At 42.7% G+C, this 15,474-nt stretch overlaps 2 protein-coding genes across 3 annotated transcripts in view; both read left to right on the top strand.

Annotated features, from left to right (window-relative positions):
- The window catches only part of eef1db (eukaryotic translation elongation factor 1 delta b (guanine nucleotide exchange protein)), a 15,813-nt gene extending 14,017 nt beyond the window's left edge, over nt 1-1,796 (top strand). For both annotated transcript variants that reach the window (XM_052095291.1, XM_052095290.1), the window contains 2 exons: nt 1,429-1,623; nt 1,711-1,796. In XM_052095291.1, coding sequence (XP_051951251.1) covers nt 1,429-1,623; nt 1,711-1,749 — 234 coding nt within the window. In that variant the 3' untranslated portion in view covers nt 1,750-1,796. The remainder of the gene's footprint in view (nt 1-1,428; nt 1,624-1,710) is intronic.
- Nucleotides 1,797-4,240: 2,444 nt separating this feature from the next.
- si:ch211-221n20.8 (fibrillin-3) overlaps nt 4,241-15,474 on the top strand; it is a 19,983-nt gene continuing 8,749 nt past the window's right edge. The window contains exons 1-8 of the mRNA XM_052096502.1: nt 4,241-4,315; nt 6,050-6,155; nt 6,278-6,338; nt 6,748-6,846; nt 11,234-11,359; nt 12,961-13,101; nt 13,174-13,299; nt 14,647-14,769. Coding sequence (XP_051952462.1) covers nt 6,051-6,155; nt 6,278-6,338; nt 6,748-6,846; nt 11,234-11,359; nt 12,961-13,101; nt 13,174-13,299; nt 14,647-14,769 — 781 coding nt within the window. The 5' untranslated portion in view covers nt 4,241-4,315; nt 6,050. The remainder of the gene's footprint in view (nt 4,316-6,049; nt 6,156-6,277; nt 6,339-6,747; nt 6,847-11,233; nt 11,360-12,960; nt 13,102-13,173; nt 13,300-14,646; nt 14,770-15,474) is intronic.

Here is a 15,474-nt window from a genome sequence, read left to right as displayed (position 1 = left end):
AAGGGGTTGTTCATATCATCTGCGTGCATCGTATGATTTACATCAAATTTGACCCGTATGTTTGGTCTTGAAATGACACTTTGCTACAATGTAAAGCAGTGCTGGAGAATAATGGTGGCCACACAAAATATTGACACTTTGGGCCCAATTTGGACATTTTCACTTAGGAGTGTACTCACTTTTGTTGCCAGCGGTTTAGACATTAATAGCTGTGTGTTGAGTTATTTTGAGGGGATAGCACATTTACACTGTTATACAAGCTGTACACTCACTACTTTACATTGCAGCAAAGTGTCATTTCTTCTGTGTTGTCACATGAAAAGATATAATCAAATATTTATAAAAATGTGAGGTGTGTACTTACTTTTGTGAGATACTGTAGATCTCATCACACTGGACAACTTTCACCCTCATGGTCATAGGCTTTGCCCAACAGGAAGTCTGCCATGTTGCATTGTTTGAAAAATGAATGCTCTGGAATTTGAAATACTCCTCCTAGGTGATTTATGTGACTTAAATGTTTTTTAAAATAATGTCATTTAAAATTATGAAGGGATTTTCGATATCTTTACTATTGTTGCCATGGCAACGCATTAAACACTATTGTTCCTTTTTATGTATATATTTATGTATATATATATATATGTATGTTTTTGAGGTACTTGGCATGCTTGAATTTTTATGATATTTTACCAACACATCAGAATTGTCGGCCATTAGGGCCGGGCAAAGGTTCACTCGTGGGCATGTAGAGGGGGCTCTGTAGTGCCAAATAGAAAATGGCCATGTTCAGGTGACTCTGTAGCACATCACTTTTCAGCTACAGTCACCAAACTTTGTACATACTGTATGTAGATCTCATCAAGCCAGACAACTTTCACACCACAAACAATTAGCTCCACCCAACAGGAAGTCGGCCATTTTGGATTGTTCGAAAATGGCATGCTCTGGAATTGAAATACTCCTCATAGGGAATTCATCTGACTGGCACCAAACTTGGGCAACGTCATACCAAAACATCGAAGATGCTGAATTGTGAACAGATTTTTGATGTCTCAAACGGTGTCTCCATGGCGACGCGATAAAATAACAAAAAAATAGGAAGATAGAATTGTCTCATATCTTCTGCGCGCATCGTGTGATTTACATCAAAATTGACCCGTATGTTTGGCCTTGGGGGCTGATCACATCGAAATATCTACTGTGGGTCATGGTCATAGCGCCACCAACTGGCAGCAGGAAGTGTGGCCCTTACAACAGTCCATTTACATTTACACAAACCACTTAAAATGTTTTGATGCATTGTTTTACTAAAGCCGCCAGGAGGAAATGGGCCCACGGTGCTTCGGCCCATTGATTGCTGCTTGCATCTATATTTGTCCATTGTTTGACACTTTTTGTCTCACTCTTGTGCCGTCTCGTTCTCAGTGGGACGATGAGACGGACATGTTGAAGCTGGAGGAGTGCGTGCGGTCGGTGCAGGTGGACGGGCTGCTGTGGGGCGCGTCTAAACTGGTTCCCGTCGGTTACGGCATCAAAAAGCTCCAGATCAACTGTGTGGTTGAAGATGATAAAGTGGGAACAGACTTCCTGGAGGAGGAGATCACCAAGTTTGAGGACTATGTGAGTCAAGTTTACTTCCCCAGAATTGCATTTGTAATATTAAAGGCTGTTTTGTTTATAATATGTTTTGTGCATCTCTCGTTTCAGATTCAGAGCGTTGACGTTGCGGCTTTCAACAAGATCTAATAAACACACACTACCATTGCCGGTTAATAAAAGAGCTCTAAATGTGATTGTCTCGTTCTGTGTGTTTTTATATGATCAGTATTGACCACACCTCATTAAAGCAGAAGATTTGCACCACAGACATCATCAACCTCCATGTTGTCCAGAAAGGGAATTTTAGTTAAAGCTGAAGTCAGAAACGTCCTCTCACTTTCAACTGCTTTTATTTTCAGGAAGCTTTACATGTGTAAATAATTGTATGAACATAAAAAAGAGTCAACAGTCTACAAGCCCTCAGTCCAGCCTCTCTCAGACTATTGCGGACAGTCTGAGCACTGATGGAGGGATTGTGCATTCCTGGTGTAACTCGGGCAGTTGTTGTTGCCATCCTGTACCCGTTCCGCAGGTGTGATATTCGGATGTACCGATCCTGTGCAGGTGTTGTTACACGTGGTCTGCCACTGCGAGGATGATCAGCTGTCCTTCCTGTCTCAGGCGTCTCACAGTTTGGACATTGCAGTTTATTGCCCTGGACACATCCGCAGTCCTCATGCCTCCATGCAGCATGCCTCTTTCTTTTTGGTGTTTTCAGAGTCAGTAGAAAGGTCACTTTAGTGTCCCAAGAGTGACCTTAATTGTCTACCATCTGTGAGCTGTTAGTGTCTTAACGACCGTTCCACAGGTGCACGTTCAATCATTGTTTATGGTTCATTGGAAAACATTGTTTAAACCCTTTACAATAAAGATCTGGAAAGTTATTTGGATTTTGATTAAATAATCTTTTTTTTTTTGTTGCTGAGTTTAGATCACATCTAATAGTAACAACCAATGTTTTCTGAATTTGTTTAACCCATAAATGTATTTATTTTTAATTTTAATTAAAAACGAATTCTTCTGGGGGGTCTGGGCGTCTCAGCGAGTATTGACGCTGACTATCACACCTGGAGTCGTGAGTTTGAATTCAGGGCGTGCTGAGTGACTCCAGTCAGGTCTCCTTACTCTACCCTCCTAGGGAGGGTAGAGTCACATGGGGTAACCAAATTGTCCCGGTTGCTAGGGAGGGTAGAGTCACATGGGGTAACCAAATTGTCCCGGTTGCTAGGGAGGGTAGAGTCACATGGGGTAACCAAATTGGCCCGGTTGCTAGGGAGGGTACAGTCACATGGGGTAACCAAATTGGCCCGGTTCCTAGGGAGGGTAGAGTCACATGGGGTAACCAAATTGTCCCCGTTCCTAGGGAGGGTAGAGTCACATGGGGTAACCAAATTGTCCCGGTTGCTAGGGAGGGTTGAGTCACATGGGGTAACCAAATTTGCCCGGTTGCTAGGGAGGGTTGAGTCACATGGAGTAACCAAATTGTCCCGGTTGCTAGAGAGGGTAGAGTCACATGGGGTAACCAAATTGGCCCAGTTGCTAGGGAGGGTAGAGTCACATGGGTAACCAAATTGCCCCGGTTGCTAGGGAGGGTAGAGTCACATGGGGTAACCAAATTGGCCCGGTTGCTAGGGAGGGTAGAGTCACATGGGGTAACCAAATTGGCCCGGTTGCTAGGGAGGGTAGAGTCACATGGGGTAACCAAATTGTCCCGGTTGCTAGGGAGGGTAGAGTCACATGGGGTAACCAAATTGTCCCGGTTGCTAGGGAGGGTAGAGTCACATGGGGTAACCAAATTGTCCCGGTTGCTAGGGAGGGTAGAGTCACATGGGGTAACCAAATTGTCCCGGTTGCTAGGGAGGGTAGAGTCACATGGGGTAACCTCCTCGTGGTGGTGATTAGTGGTTCTCTCAATGGGGCGTGTGGTGAGTTGTGTGTGGATCGTGGAGAGTAGCATGAGCCTCCACATGCTGTGAGTCTCCGCGGTGTCATGCACAACGAGTCACGTGATCACCTGAGACTCGTCCTCCGCCACCCGGATTGAGGCGAGTAACCGCGCCACCACAAGGACCTAGTAAATAGTGGGAATTGGGCATTCCAAATTGGGAGAAAATGGGATAAAAAAAAAATTCTCAATCAATTTTGGTCCACAAGAGTATATTTTTAATTGGTTTTAGTTATTAGAAAAAAAGTGGTTGTTGTTGAATATCCAGCTTGTTTATCATAATAACGAGTTCAATGTTATGATGTTTTATGCATTAATAGCACTTTTTTAAAATAGTACTTTTCACTTGCAGTTTTAGTGAATTGACTGTATCCATGAATGGGAAGGAAAGAGTTAAATTACAGGATGTGGAATTCTCTCACAGTGGGAGTGCTGCCAGGAGAGGAATTTCGAATCTTTACGCTGACTCGCATGTGATCGATTCTTTTGATTCATTCATTTGTTTAAATGTTGTGTTGTATTAGTGTGCATCATGTAACTGTAACAGTAACAAATTATATTTAATGTTAATGTTGATCAATACTTTTGATTATGGAAGCATGTTAGACCACAAGACTGGCCGTTGCATCTGTATATAGTCACCCGAGTCATTTCTGAATGAATCATTTAGAACTCGAGTCCGTAAAAGAGTCATTCAGGAATCGAGCAGCTGATCCCTTGTGAACGTGTTTTGTTCTCCGAGTGCCGCACGAGCTCCGTTATTTTCAGGTGTGTGTTTTGTAAGTGGGATCTTTTTATCAACTGAGTTTTGTGTCTTTCATAATGTCTTGCTTTAATGTTTGATTCGTTGATATTGTCAAGTTGAGTCACACTTGGTTGCATTGCATTCACTGCAGTTTTGTTACGTATTCAGTATAAAGTAGCCTACGTTTAAAACAATGATGTAAATAATGTCTAATGTATGGAAGTTTGTAGGAGGATGAAAACGGTTCTCTTCATGTTTTTGGTTAAAACAGAGCTCGACCCCCCAAGCATGCAGTAGTTTTATGGAACTCTTTGTTTGAGCTCCCTTTGAAGTGCACTTCATAGGCTCCATGGACTTGAAAGTGTAGCAATGTTATATGATTTAGGTGTATGGCTAAATCTCACAAAAATATGTCCAAGAACACATTTCAATATATACACACACATATATATATATATATAGGGTACAGAAAATGTATCCTTACTGTAATGTAATGTTGTTGTTGTTTTTATTTAGATTAGCATAAAGGCACTACAAATACTACCTTGGGGATGACGGAAATGTGCCTGTGATGAAAATAATATCACAATGCAAGAAAAAAAAAATCTAAATAGTCCTACACTGTACTCAGATAGCTACCAGATGTGGGCCAGATCTGCCTTCTGGCTCTGGCTGTGAAACAAACACCTTTGTGAGAAATAGCATTTGGCTGAAGTCTGGTGTGAGTCCGGTCAACCGAAAGAGAGATACCAGGAGCCAGCTTGTATGTAGCCTCATTGAGGCTACATGCTGGAGACCCTGGTTCAAATCCCGCTCTGAGTGGGTTGAGCAGTACTGGTTGAAGTGGTGCCGTGACCCGGATGGGAGTGAGATTTAGGGGGGTGAGTGTAACGGGAGCTCACTGGTATGTTATAGCTGTGCAGTATGTAAACCTCACTCCCAAGAGGCGCCTTGGGAGTGAGGTTTACTAAGGGCTGTAGCATTTAGCCTCCTTGTTAGGACGCCCACCTCCCATGCTGGAGACCCCGGTTCAAATCCCGCTCAGAGTGGGTTGAGCATTACTGGTTACTTTGGTGCCGTGACCCGGATGGGAGTGAGGTTTAGGGGGGTGAGTGTAACGGGCATAGTGCTGTGCAGTATGTAAACCTCACTCCCCTGACCTCAAGGGGCGCACTAGCGACTAGCTGTAGCCTTTAGCCTCCTTGTTAGGACGCCTGCCTCCCATGCTGGAGACCCCTGTTCAAATCCCGCTCAGAGTGGGTTGAGTATTACTGGTTACAGTGGTGCCATGACCCGGATGGGAGTGAGGTTTAGGGGGGCGAGTGTAACGGGCATAGTGCTGTGCAGTATGTAAACCTCACTCCCCTGACCTCAAGAGGCACACTAGCGACTAGCTGTAGCCTTTAGCCTCCTTATTAGCATGCCCACCTCCCATTCTGGAGACCCCGGTTCAAATCTCGCTCGGAGTGGGTTGAGCATTTCTGGTTACTGTGGTGCCGTGACCCGGATGGGAGTGAGGTTTAGGGGGGTGAGTGTAACGGGCATAGTGCTGTGCAGCATGTAAACCTCACTCCCTGACCTCAAGAGGCGACTAGCTTACTGATGCTAAGGGCTGTAGCCTTTAGCTTCCTTGTTAGCACGCCGCCTCCCATGCTGGAGATACCGGTTCAAATCCCGCTCGGAGCGGGTCGAGTAGGACCGGTTACACAGGCATTAATTTGGCTGAAAACTGGCTTCACTGTCACATTCCTCTGCAGTATGTCAGTCAGACGGCTAGTGTCAGTGTTCGTCCTGATGTTCGTGACTGAAGCTCTCTCTGAACAGCAACACAATGAAGTCCTGAAACACACTTCAAACACACAGGCGAGTTTGACAAAGTTTCATTCATCCTTGATACTGAACATTCATTTGTAAATGAAGTAGATGCACGTTTGAACAGAAGGAACGTGGAAAGAGTGGATTTGTCATTCTGTGTTTGTGTATAGAATGAAGTGACGTTCACCTCCAGCAACAAGAGTGATCCTTCACAGGAGCCTCATTTACAAGGTGAAAACACACAAGCACACGTGACATGAACAATTTATATACATCAATCAGACACAAGTACAGTATGTCTTAAATATTTATATATATTGATGCATGTACTGTAACCCGAACCATGAGAAATTCTAACCATTACATCCCCTAATGTATATATATATATATATATATATATATTGTTTTTAGAAGTTTGGGGATTGCACTCAGCATCATGCAACTTATTCACTTAATTTTCATGCTGTGATGAAAGAACTGATTTCATCTTTGAATATTCTGTTTAAAATGATATCCTAAATATTTTGAGACACTAACAAATAGGACATGGACCTAGAAATGATTCGCACACAGTAAGACACATTATTACAGGATATTTTCTATGTTTCTGTATCTCTCTCTGTCACTCACTGATTTTCAGGGTTGTCTGGTGGTTGTCAGGTGAACCAGATTCAAACGGAAGGTCAGAATTGTTCCTGTGCTGTGGGATACAGTCAGGGGGAGACAGACGAGTGCGAGGGTACAACACACACACACACACACACACACACACAAACACATGCATACACACATACACAAACACATGCATACATACATATACTGTACACACACATATACACACACACAGACATACTGTACATACACACACATACTGTACATACACACACATATACACACACACATACTGTACACACACACACATATACACACACACAGACATACTGTACATACATACACATACTGTACATACACACACATATACACACACACATACTGTACATACACACATACACACACATATACACACACACACAGACATACTGTACATACACACACACACATACTGTACATACACACACATATACACACACACAGACATACTGTACATACACACACATATACACACACACATACTGTACATACACACACATATACACACACACAGACATACTGTACATACACACACACATACTGTACATACAACAACAACAACCGCCATTCGCCACTAAGTGGCAGTGATGTCACCACGACGCTTGTGCCAGGCTATGTGCACGTTAAGGCCACGTGAAGTGTCGAACGCCCGCTGGCAGGAGGTCACGGGACATATCCAACAGGTGACATGGGTCGAATGACTGAGATGACTGGCTGATGCACCACCTGTGCCCCCTACTGTGCCAACTTGCTGTGCTTTAGCCACCCTGCGCTCTGCTCGTTGTTGTGAGCGTCGCTCCTCTGCCCTCCGTTGTTGTTGGAGGGCGACTGCCTCCAACTGGCCAGTAGCGTCCTTCACAAGCCTCCTCCAAAGAGGCCGATCTTGACACTGCTGGTACCAGTCATCGGCAAGTCCACTCAGCTCCACATCCTCCTGTACCACATCACTCCATCTCTTCTCCAGCCCGCGCTGCGCCGCTTAGCCCCTCTATCCGGCCGAACAGAAACTGTTTAGGCATGCGGTGGACAGGCATGCGGGCTACATGACCCAGCCAACGCAACCTTGCCTGGCCGTAGGAGCTCACCGATGGGACTTTGTCCACATCTTTCAAAGATTTGTGAGCTCCTCACACAATCCAGCCTGGTTAAACCCAGGATGGATCTTAGGCAGGCCAGCCTAAATGTTTCTAATCGGCGATGATGTTCCATTAGGGGGGTCCACGTTTCGCAAGCATAGAGAAGGGAGGGAATGACCGTGGCCGAGAATACCTGAAGCTTCGTACGGAGCGACAAACCGGGTAGCTTCCACACAGCGTTACGCAACCGATGAAAAGATAATGCCGCTCGACTGATTCGGAGTGAGACCTCCGCTGTCAAACCGGAGCTGGTCATAAGCACACTTCCCAGGTATGGAAAACACTCCACTCTCTCCACAACTGCCCCATCACCAATTGGGAGCTGTGGGGGTGGAGTGTCTGATGGTACATAATACCCAGGAAGGTGCTTTGTTTTGGTTGGGCTGATGGTAAGGCCCCATCTCTTGGTGGCAAGCTCCAGGTTCATCAGCAGCGCCCCCAATTCCTCCTCTTGAGTGAGCAGCAATTACCAGATCATCAGCATACATAATGTGGTTGACCAATAGGGAGCCATCCCTTGACCGCACCCGGGCGTCGATCAACCTCCCATTATATCTATACCAGAGGGAAATTCCTCCAGTACAGCCATCGAAGGCTTCACGAACCACGTGGTCGAAATAGATATTAAATAATGTGGGAGCCAGAGGACATCCCTGTCGCACTCCCAGGTGAACAGGGAATGGCTCCGACTCCTGACCACGTAGTTTTACCCGGGCCCGCTCGCCATCATGAAGGTCCTTAATGATCGCGAGCAGTGGGTCTGGGACTCCGAAAGCACGAAGAACAACCCAGAGCCCAGGCCTACTGATGGTATCATAGGCCTTGACCAGGTCAATAAATCAGAGATGTAGGTCTTTCTGGAATTCCCTACACCTCTGCTGTAGCAGACGGACAGAGAATATGGCATCCGTGCAAGACCGCCCCTTCCTGAAACCACACTGGGGCTCCGCAAGTCTCTCCTCAGCGTGCCTGGCAAGGCGATGTTGAATAATCCTTGCCAGGACCTTTCCCGGCACACTGAGGAGTGAGATGCCCCTATAGTTATTACAATCTGAGCGGTCCCCCTTTTTAAAGAGAGGGACCACCAGGGCATCCTTCCAATCCTGCGGAACCCGCCCAGTGGTCCAGACTGCTGTTATGATGTTGTGTAGGGCAGTCTATGCACAAACACCATTCTCCCTCAGCATTTCACTGGGGAGATCATCTATGCCCGGTGCCTTTCCTGGTCTCAGGCTCCGGATCGCCTTCAGTACTTCCTCCAAAGATGGCACCTCAGCCAGCCACCCACAGGGAGCGACTTCCAGCAGGGTCATCCCCACTTTGTCCCACAATGTTTTCCAGGCTCAGGGACTTCCCCTCCCCCAGGACCTCACAGAAATGCTCTGCAAATCTGCAAACCTGTTTCTGGGGGTCGTAGATTGGATCACCGTTTTTTCCCCTAATGATGGTAATAGGTGTGGCGCTGCAAGTAACCCTTTTGATGGAATTAAAGAGCGATTTGTGATCGCGGGCCACCGAGGCAGACTCCATCTCCTCAGCAACCCGCGACCACCAACCATCCTTGCAGCGCCTCACGGCTCTCCGAACCTCCGAGTGAAGGCTGCGGTAAGCCTCCTCATTCTCTGACGTGGGATGCTGTAAACGATGAGAGTGGGCCTGTCGCTTTTTCTCAGCCAGCCTGAACACCTCCTCCGTCAGCCAGGGTTTCTGAGGAGGTCTGGACCGTGTGCCCAAAACTGCCATTGCAGTTACATGAGCCACAGTCCTAAACTGTACATACACACATACACACACATATACACATACACACACATATACACACACACATACTGTACATACACACACATATACACACACACAGACATACTGTACATACACACACATACTGTACATACACACATACACACACATATACACACACACAGACATACTGTACATACATACACACACACACACACACACATACTGTACATACACACATACACACACATATACACACACACCGACATACTGTACATACACACATACTGTACATACACACATACACACACATATACACACACACAGACATACTGTACATACACACACACACATACTGTACATACACACACATATACACACACACATACTGTACATACACACACATATACACACACACATACTGTACATACACACATACACACACATACACACACACATACTGTACATACACACACATATACACACACACATACTGTACATACACACACACATACTGTACATACACACATACACATATACACACACAGACACATACTGTACATACACACACATATACACATACACACACACATACTGTACACACATACACACACAGACACATACACACACACACATACTGTACATACACACACACACATATACACACACATACTGTACATACACACACACACATATACACACAGACACATACTGTACATACACACACATATACACATACACACACACACATACTGTACACACATACTGTACACACATACACACAGACACATACACACACACACATACTGTACATACACACACACATATACACACACAGACACATACACACACACACATACTGTACATACACACACACATATACACACACACACACATACACACACACATATACACACACACACATATACACATACACAGACACATACTGTACATACACACACACATATACACACACACACATATACACATACACAGACACATACACACCCATACTGTACATACACACACATACACACACATATACACACACATACTGTACATACACACACATACACACACATACTGTACATACACACACACATACACACACATATACACATACACATACGCAGACACATACACACACATAAACAAACACACACACACACAAAGATGAAGATCCCCCATTTAGCTTTAACAGACTGTAGGGGCAAGTGCTGTTAGCGAGCACCTATGAAGGCCAGAACGGTACACAAGAGGGTGGGTGGCCAGCACCACGCCCGATCGCCTTTGTCTCCCCAGTGGCGATGTTTTACACACCGCACCAGGTACTCACTTTAGGCTGAGTCGACCTAGGGGAGGCCCATACACACACACACACATACATACACATACTGTACATACACACACACACACATACATACACACAGACACATACACACACTGTACATGCACAGACACATACACAAACACACACACACATACATACACATACTGTACATACACATACACACACACACACTAATGAAAGTTTGAGACCTTCAGTATGCACCTGATATACCAAAAATCATTATTATTTTCTTTATGTCCCTCTGTCAGATATTGATGAGTGTCGCCAAGGCGACCCTGGACCATGTGGTTCCCATGCCAACTGCACAAATACACCTGGCTCCTACCTGTGCAGCTGTCTCCGTGGTTACCTGATGAGTACAGAGGGGTGTCAAGGTAAAATGTGTAAAATGACTGTAAATATACGGGGAGTTTCTTGAACATCACACACTTTTAACACTTCGTGTACTAACAATGTTCTCACTGAGATTAATGTAATTTACATACATCTCAAATTCTGTGCTGGAAATGACATTTTTCACCTTTTATCTAATAAAATGACTCCTTTTGAAAAAACGTTATTAGGGGCAACATTATTTGTGGTCAGATGAGTCCACGGTTCAGCTTGTTTTTGGGAGAAACACATGTCGAAGTTCTCCCTTATGCACTGTTCATCATTAAATCACGCTCCAGTCGCTCACGGCCAAAAGTGACCGGAAACAATAAACGTGTAAATCTTTTAATAATAATTGTTATGAAAGAAACGTAAGAACTCTAAATAAGATCATGTAAGTTTTGACTTTCTCAAATACTGAACCGATCCTCATCAATTATATCCATCTCAAGAATCAAACTGTGCATGACAAATAAAAAACAGATGTAATTACAAGTATAGACACTAGGTGGCAGCAGAGAGATGAATTCTACATTTTGTCACAAGTTCTGCATTTAGATATTTATTTAAACATGATCAAAAACTACTTTTGTCAAAGTTTAGCATTTGTTATTTTTTTATTTATTTGTTTGATGTTATTTTTGTTTATCTGAAATGAGTAGAATAAGAAGTAATAACCTCATTTATCCGTGGTTGTAACAAGATGAGTGTGTGTGTGTGAGTGTGTGTGTGTGTGTGTGTTTGTGTGTGCGTGTGTGTATGTGTGTGCGTGTGTATGTGTGTGTGTGTGTGTGTGTTTGTGTGTGCGTGTGTATGTGTGTGCGTGTGTGTGTGTGTGTGTATGTGTGTGCGTGTGTTTGTGTGTGCGTGTGTGTGTGAGTGTCTGTGTGCGTGTGTGTTTGTGTGTGTGTGTGTGTGTCTGTGTGTGCGTATGTGTGTGCGTGTGTATGTGTGTGTGTGTGTGTGTCTGTGTGTGCGTGTGTGTGTGTATGTGTGTGCGTGTGTATGTGTGTTTGTGTGTGTGTGTTTGTGTGTTTGTGTGTGCGTGTGTGTGTGTATGTGTGTGCGTGTGTGTGTGTGTGTTTGTGTTTGTGTGTGTGTGTGTGTGTGTGTGTGTGTGTGTGTGTGTGTTTTGCACTCTTGATGTTTGGGAATCTCCCCCCTATATTTCTGTGTGTTTGTTTTCTGCATTGTGGCTGTTTTTAGACTTTTATATAATAAATAATGTAGATAAAGGAAACTTTTGGTCAAAAATGACCGTAAAGTGCTTGAGGGTTAAAAGAAAAAGGGATGTAACACAGAGGTAAACACGCCTCTGTCCCAACTTGAGTGTTACAGGCATCAAATTCAAAATGTGTTTATATTTACAAAATACAATGAAGTTGGTCAGTGAAAACATTGGAAATCTTTTCTTTGTCCTTTTGTCAGTCAAATAAGTGTTCAAGAGAATTAACAAATCACAGATTCTTGTTTTATTGCATTTTACACAATGTCACAACTTCTCTGGAAATGGGGTTTGTAGATTTAAACTTGTTATACTTTTTATACTTTTTATAATGGATATTGTGTCCTGTGTGTGTGTGTGTGTGTGTGTGTGTTGTAGATATAGATGAGTGTTTGTTAGCTGCATTAACAGGTCTGCAGGCGTGTGGCAGGGCAGCGCAGTGTACAAACACACCTGGATCTTTCACCTGTTCATGTCCAACGGGATATGTGCTGGCGCTGGACGGACATCACTGTGTCGGTGCGTTCAGAGTGTGTTTGTGTGTGTTTAATTGCTGTGTTAATATTAAAACACACTTCTCTGCCTCCACAGATATGGACGAGTGTAATTTTGAGGAGAGCTGCCGTAGAGAGGTCGGTAATGTGTGTGTGAACACTGACGGGAGTTACAAGTGTGTGTGTCAACACGGATTCAGAGAGGACCGAGCAGGTTGTGTAGGTGCGTGTATTAAGTGTATTAAGACTTAAAACAAGTTTGGTTATAAAAAGAGAGTGACAGCCACATTCACAAGTGAAGAAATCACCATATTTTCCAAATAATTAAAGTGAACGTGTACGGAAGCTGTTGAGCTGCAAAAAAGACAAAAAGCACCAAGTATCATTAAAGCAACATAAAGGGAGTCCATATGACAGATGTTTTATATTTTTATATAACAGATTTTATATCATTGACTTTTATATTTTTATATAACATATTTTTAATATTTTATCTAACATATTTTTATATAATTTACTTTATATTTGTATTTAACATATTTTTTATATTTTTATTTAACAGATTTGTATATTTTTATATAATTAATTTTTATATTTGTATTTAATATATTTTTATATTTGTATATAATTTACTTTATATTTGTATTTAACTTATTTTAATATTTTTATTTAACAGATTTTTTTTATATATATATATATTTTTATAACCGATTTTAAAAAAATTTATATAATTTAATTTTTATATTTTTATTTTATTTATTTTTATGTTTTTATTAGGGCTGTCGATTAATGAGTTAATTCAGTGCGATTAATTTTATACAAAAATAACACGTTAAAACAATTAATGCAATTATTCGCATGCCCTCCCGGACAGTAATACGGAAGATTCCAGAGAAATGCATGTAGTACCACCTGTTTCCTCCAGAGGGCAGTAAGTGAAACTTCAGCTGTATGAGCAACACAGTTTATACAGTGAAGAAACACTTCAGCAGAACAACACAAACATGTGTTACATTCTTGTGTTCAAAACACTTGAAGGAGCGCAAATGCGAACTAAGAGATCTCAAGATGTGTTTAAAGATTGAGTATTAAACTATATTCAACTTGACACAGTGACCTAAACATGTATGTTTATGACGCAACGCACCCGAGACGTCTAATGTAGGTGTAAATGACAGTGACGGTCCTTAAACAAGCCCTCATAATAAATCTCTGATTGACAAATTCACTTGTGTAATGGATTACTGTGAACTGTGTGTCAATGATGAACTCTTCTGACACAATAACGTAATGCATTTTAATTATCTGAATATTTTTATATATATAATTTGTTTAATATTTAAAGATAACTATGTATAATTATATATTGATATAAATATGTATAATCATTATATATTGAGTTATTGTTATATGTGGGGCTTTCTCAGCAAATATTTGTATATGCGATTAATCGCGATTAATTAATCGGGACACCATGTAATTAATTCGATTAAAAATTTAATGAATTGACAGCCCTAGTTTTTATATAACATGATCATTGAATACGTTTACTTCTTGTCTTGTCGTCCAGATGTTGATGAGTGTGTAGCGTCGGAGGGTGTGTGTGTCGGTCGAGGGGCGTGTGAGAACACACTGGGCAGTTACAGGTGTGTGTGTCAGCGAGGTTACTATGGGAACGGCTCCTACTGCACAGGTGAGTCACATACATTCCTGTGCCGCCGCTCAGTTCAATTTAATTCACTTGGTTTAGTTCAGAGAATATCACAGAATTACAAACATACAGTAACATCATTATTAATGTGTGTGTGTGTGTGTGTGTGTATTTGTGTGTGTTTGTACGTTTGTGTGTGTGCGTCTGTGTGTGTTTGTATGTTTGTGTGTGTGCGTCTGTGTGTGTATTTGTGTGTTTGTGCATTTGTGTGTGTGCATCTGTGTGTGTGTTTGTATGTTTGTGTGTGTTTGTATGTTTGTGTGTTTATGTCTGTGTGTGTGTTTGTATGTTTGTGTGTGTGCGTCTGTGTGTGTATTTGTGTGTTTGTATGTTTGTGTGTGTGCATCTGTGTGTGTGTTTGTATGTTTGTGTGTGTTTGTATGTTTGTGTGTTTATGTCTGTGTGTGTGTTTGTATGTTTGTGTGTGTGCGTCTGTGTGTGTATTTGTGTGTTTGTGCATTTGTGTGTGTGCATCTGTGTGTGTGTTTGTATGTTTGTGTGTGTTTGTGTGTTTATGTCTGTGTGTGTGTTTGTATGTTTGTGTTTGTGTGTTTATGTCTGTGTGTGTATTTGTGTGTTTGTGCGTTTGTGTGTGTGCACCTGTATGTGTGTTTGTGTGTGTGTGTGCGTCTGTGTGTGTGTGTGTTTGTATGTTTGTGTGTGTTTGTATGTTTGTGTGTGTGCATC

This window comes from Xyrauchen texanus, chromosome 28, assembly GCF_025860055.1.
Source record: "Xyrauchen texanus isolate HMW12.3.18 chromosome 28, RBS_HiC_50CHRs, whole genome shotgun sequence".
NCBI lineage: Eukaryota > Metazoa > Chordata > Actinopteri > Cypriniformes > Catostomidae > Xyrauchen > Xyrauchen texanus.
The sequence above is the reverse complement of the archived record's forward strand: the minus strand, read 5'-3'. Positions and strand labels throughout refer to the sequence as shown.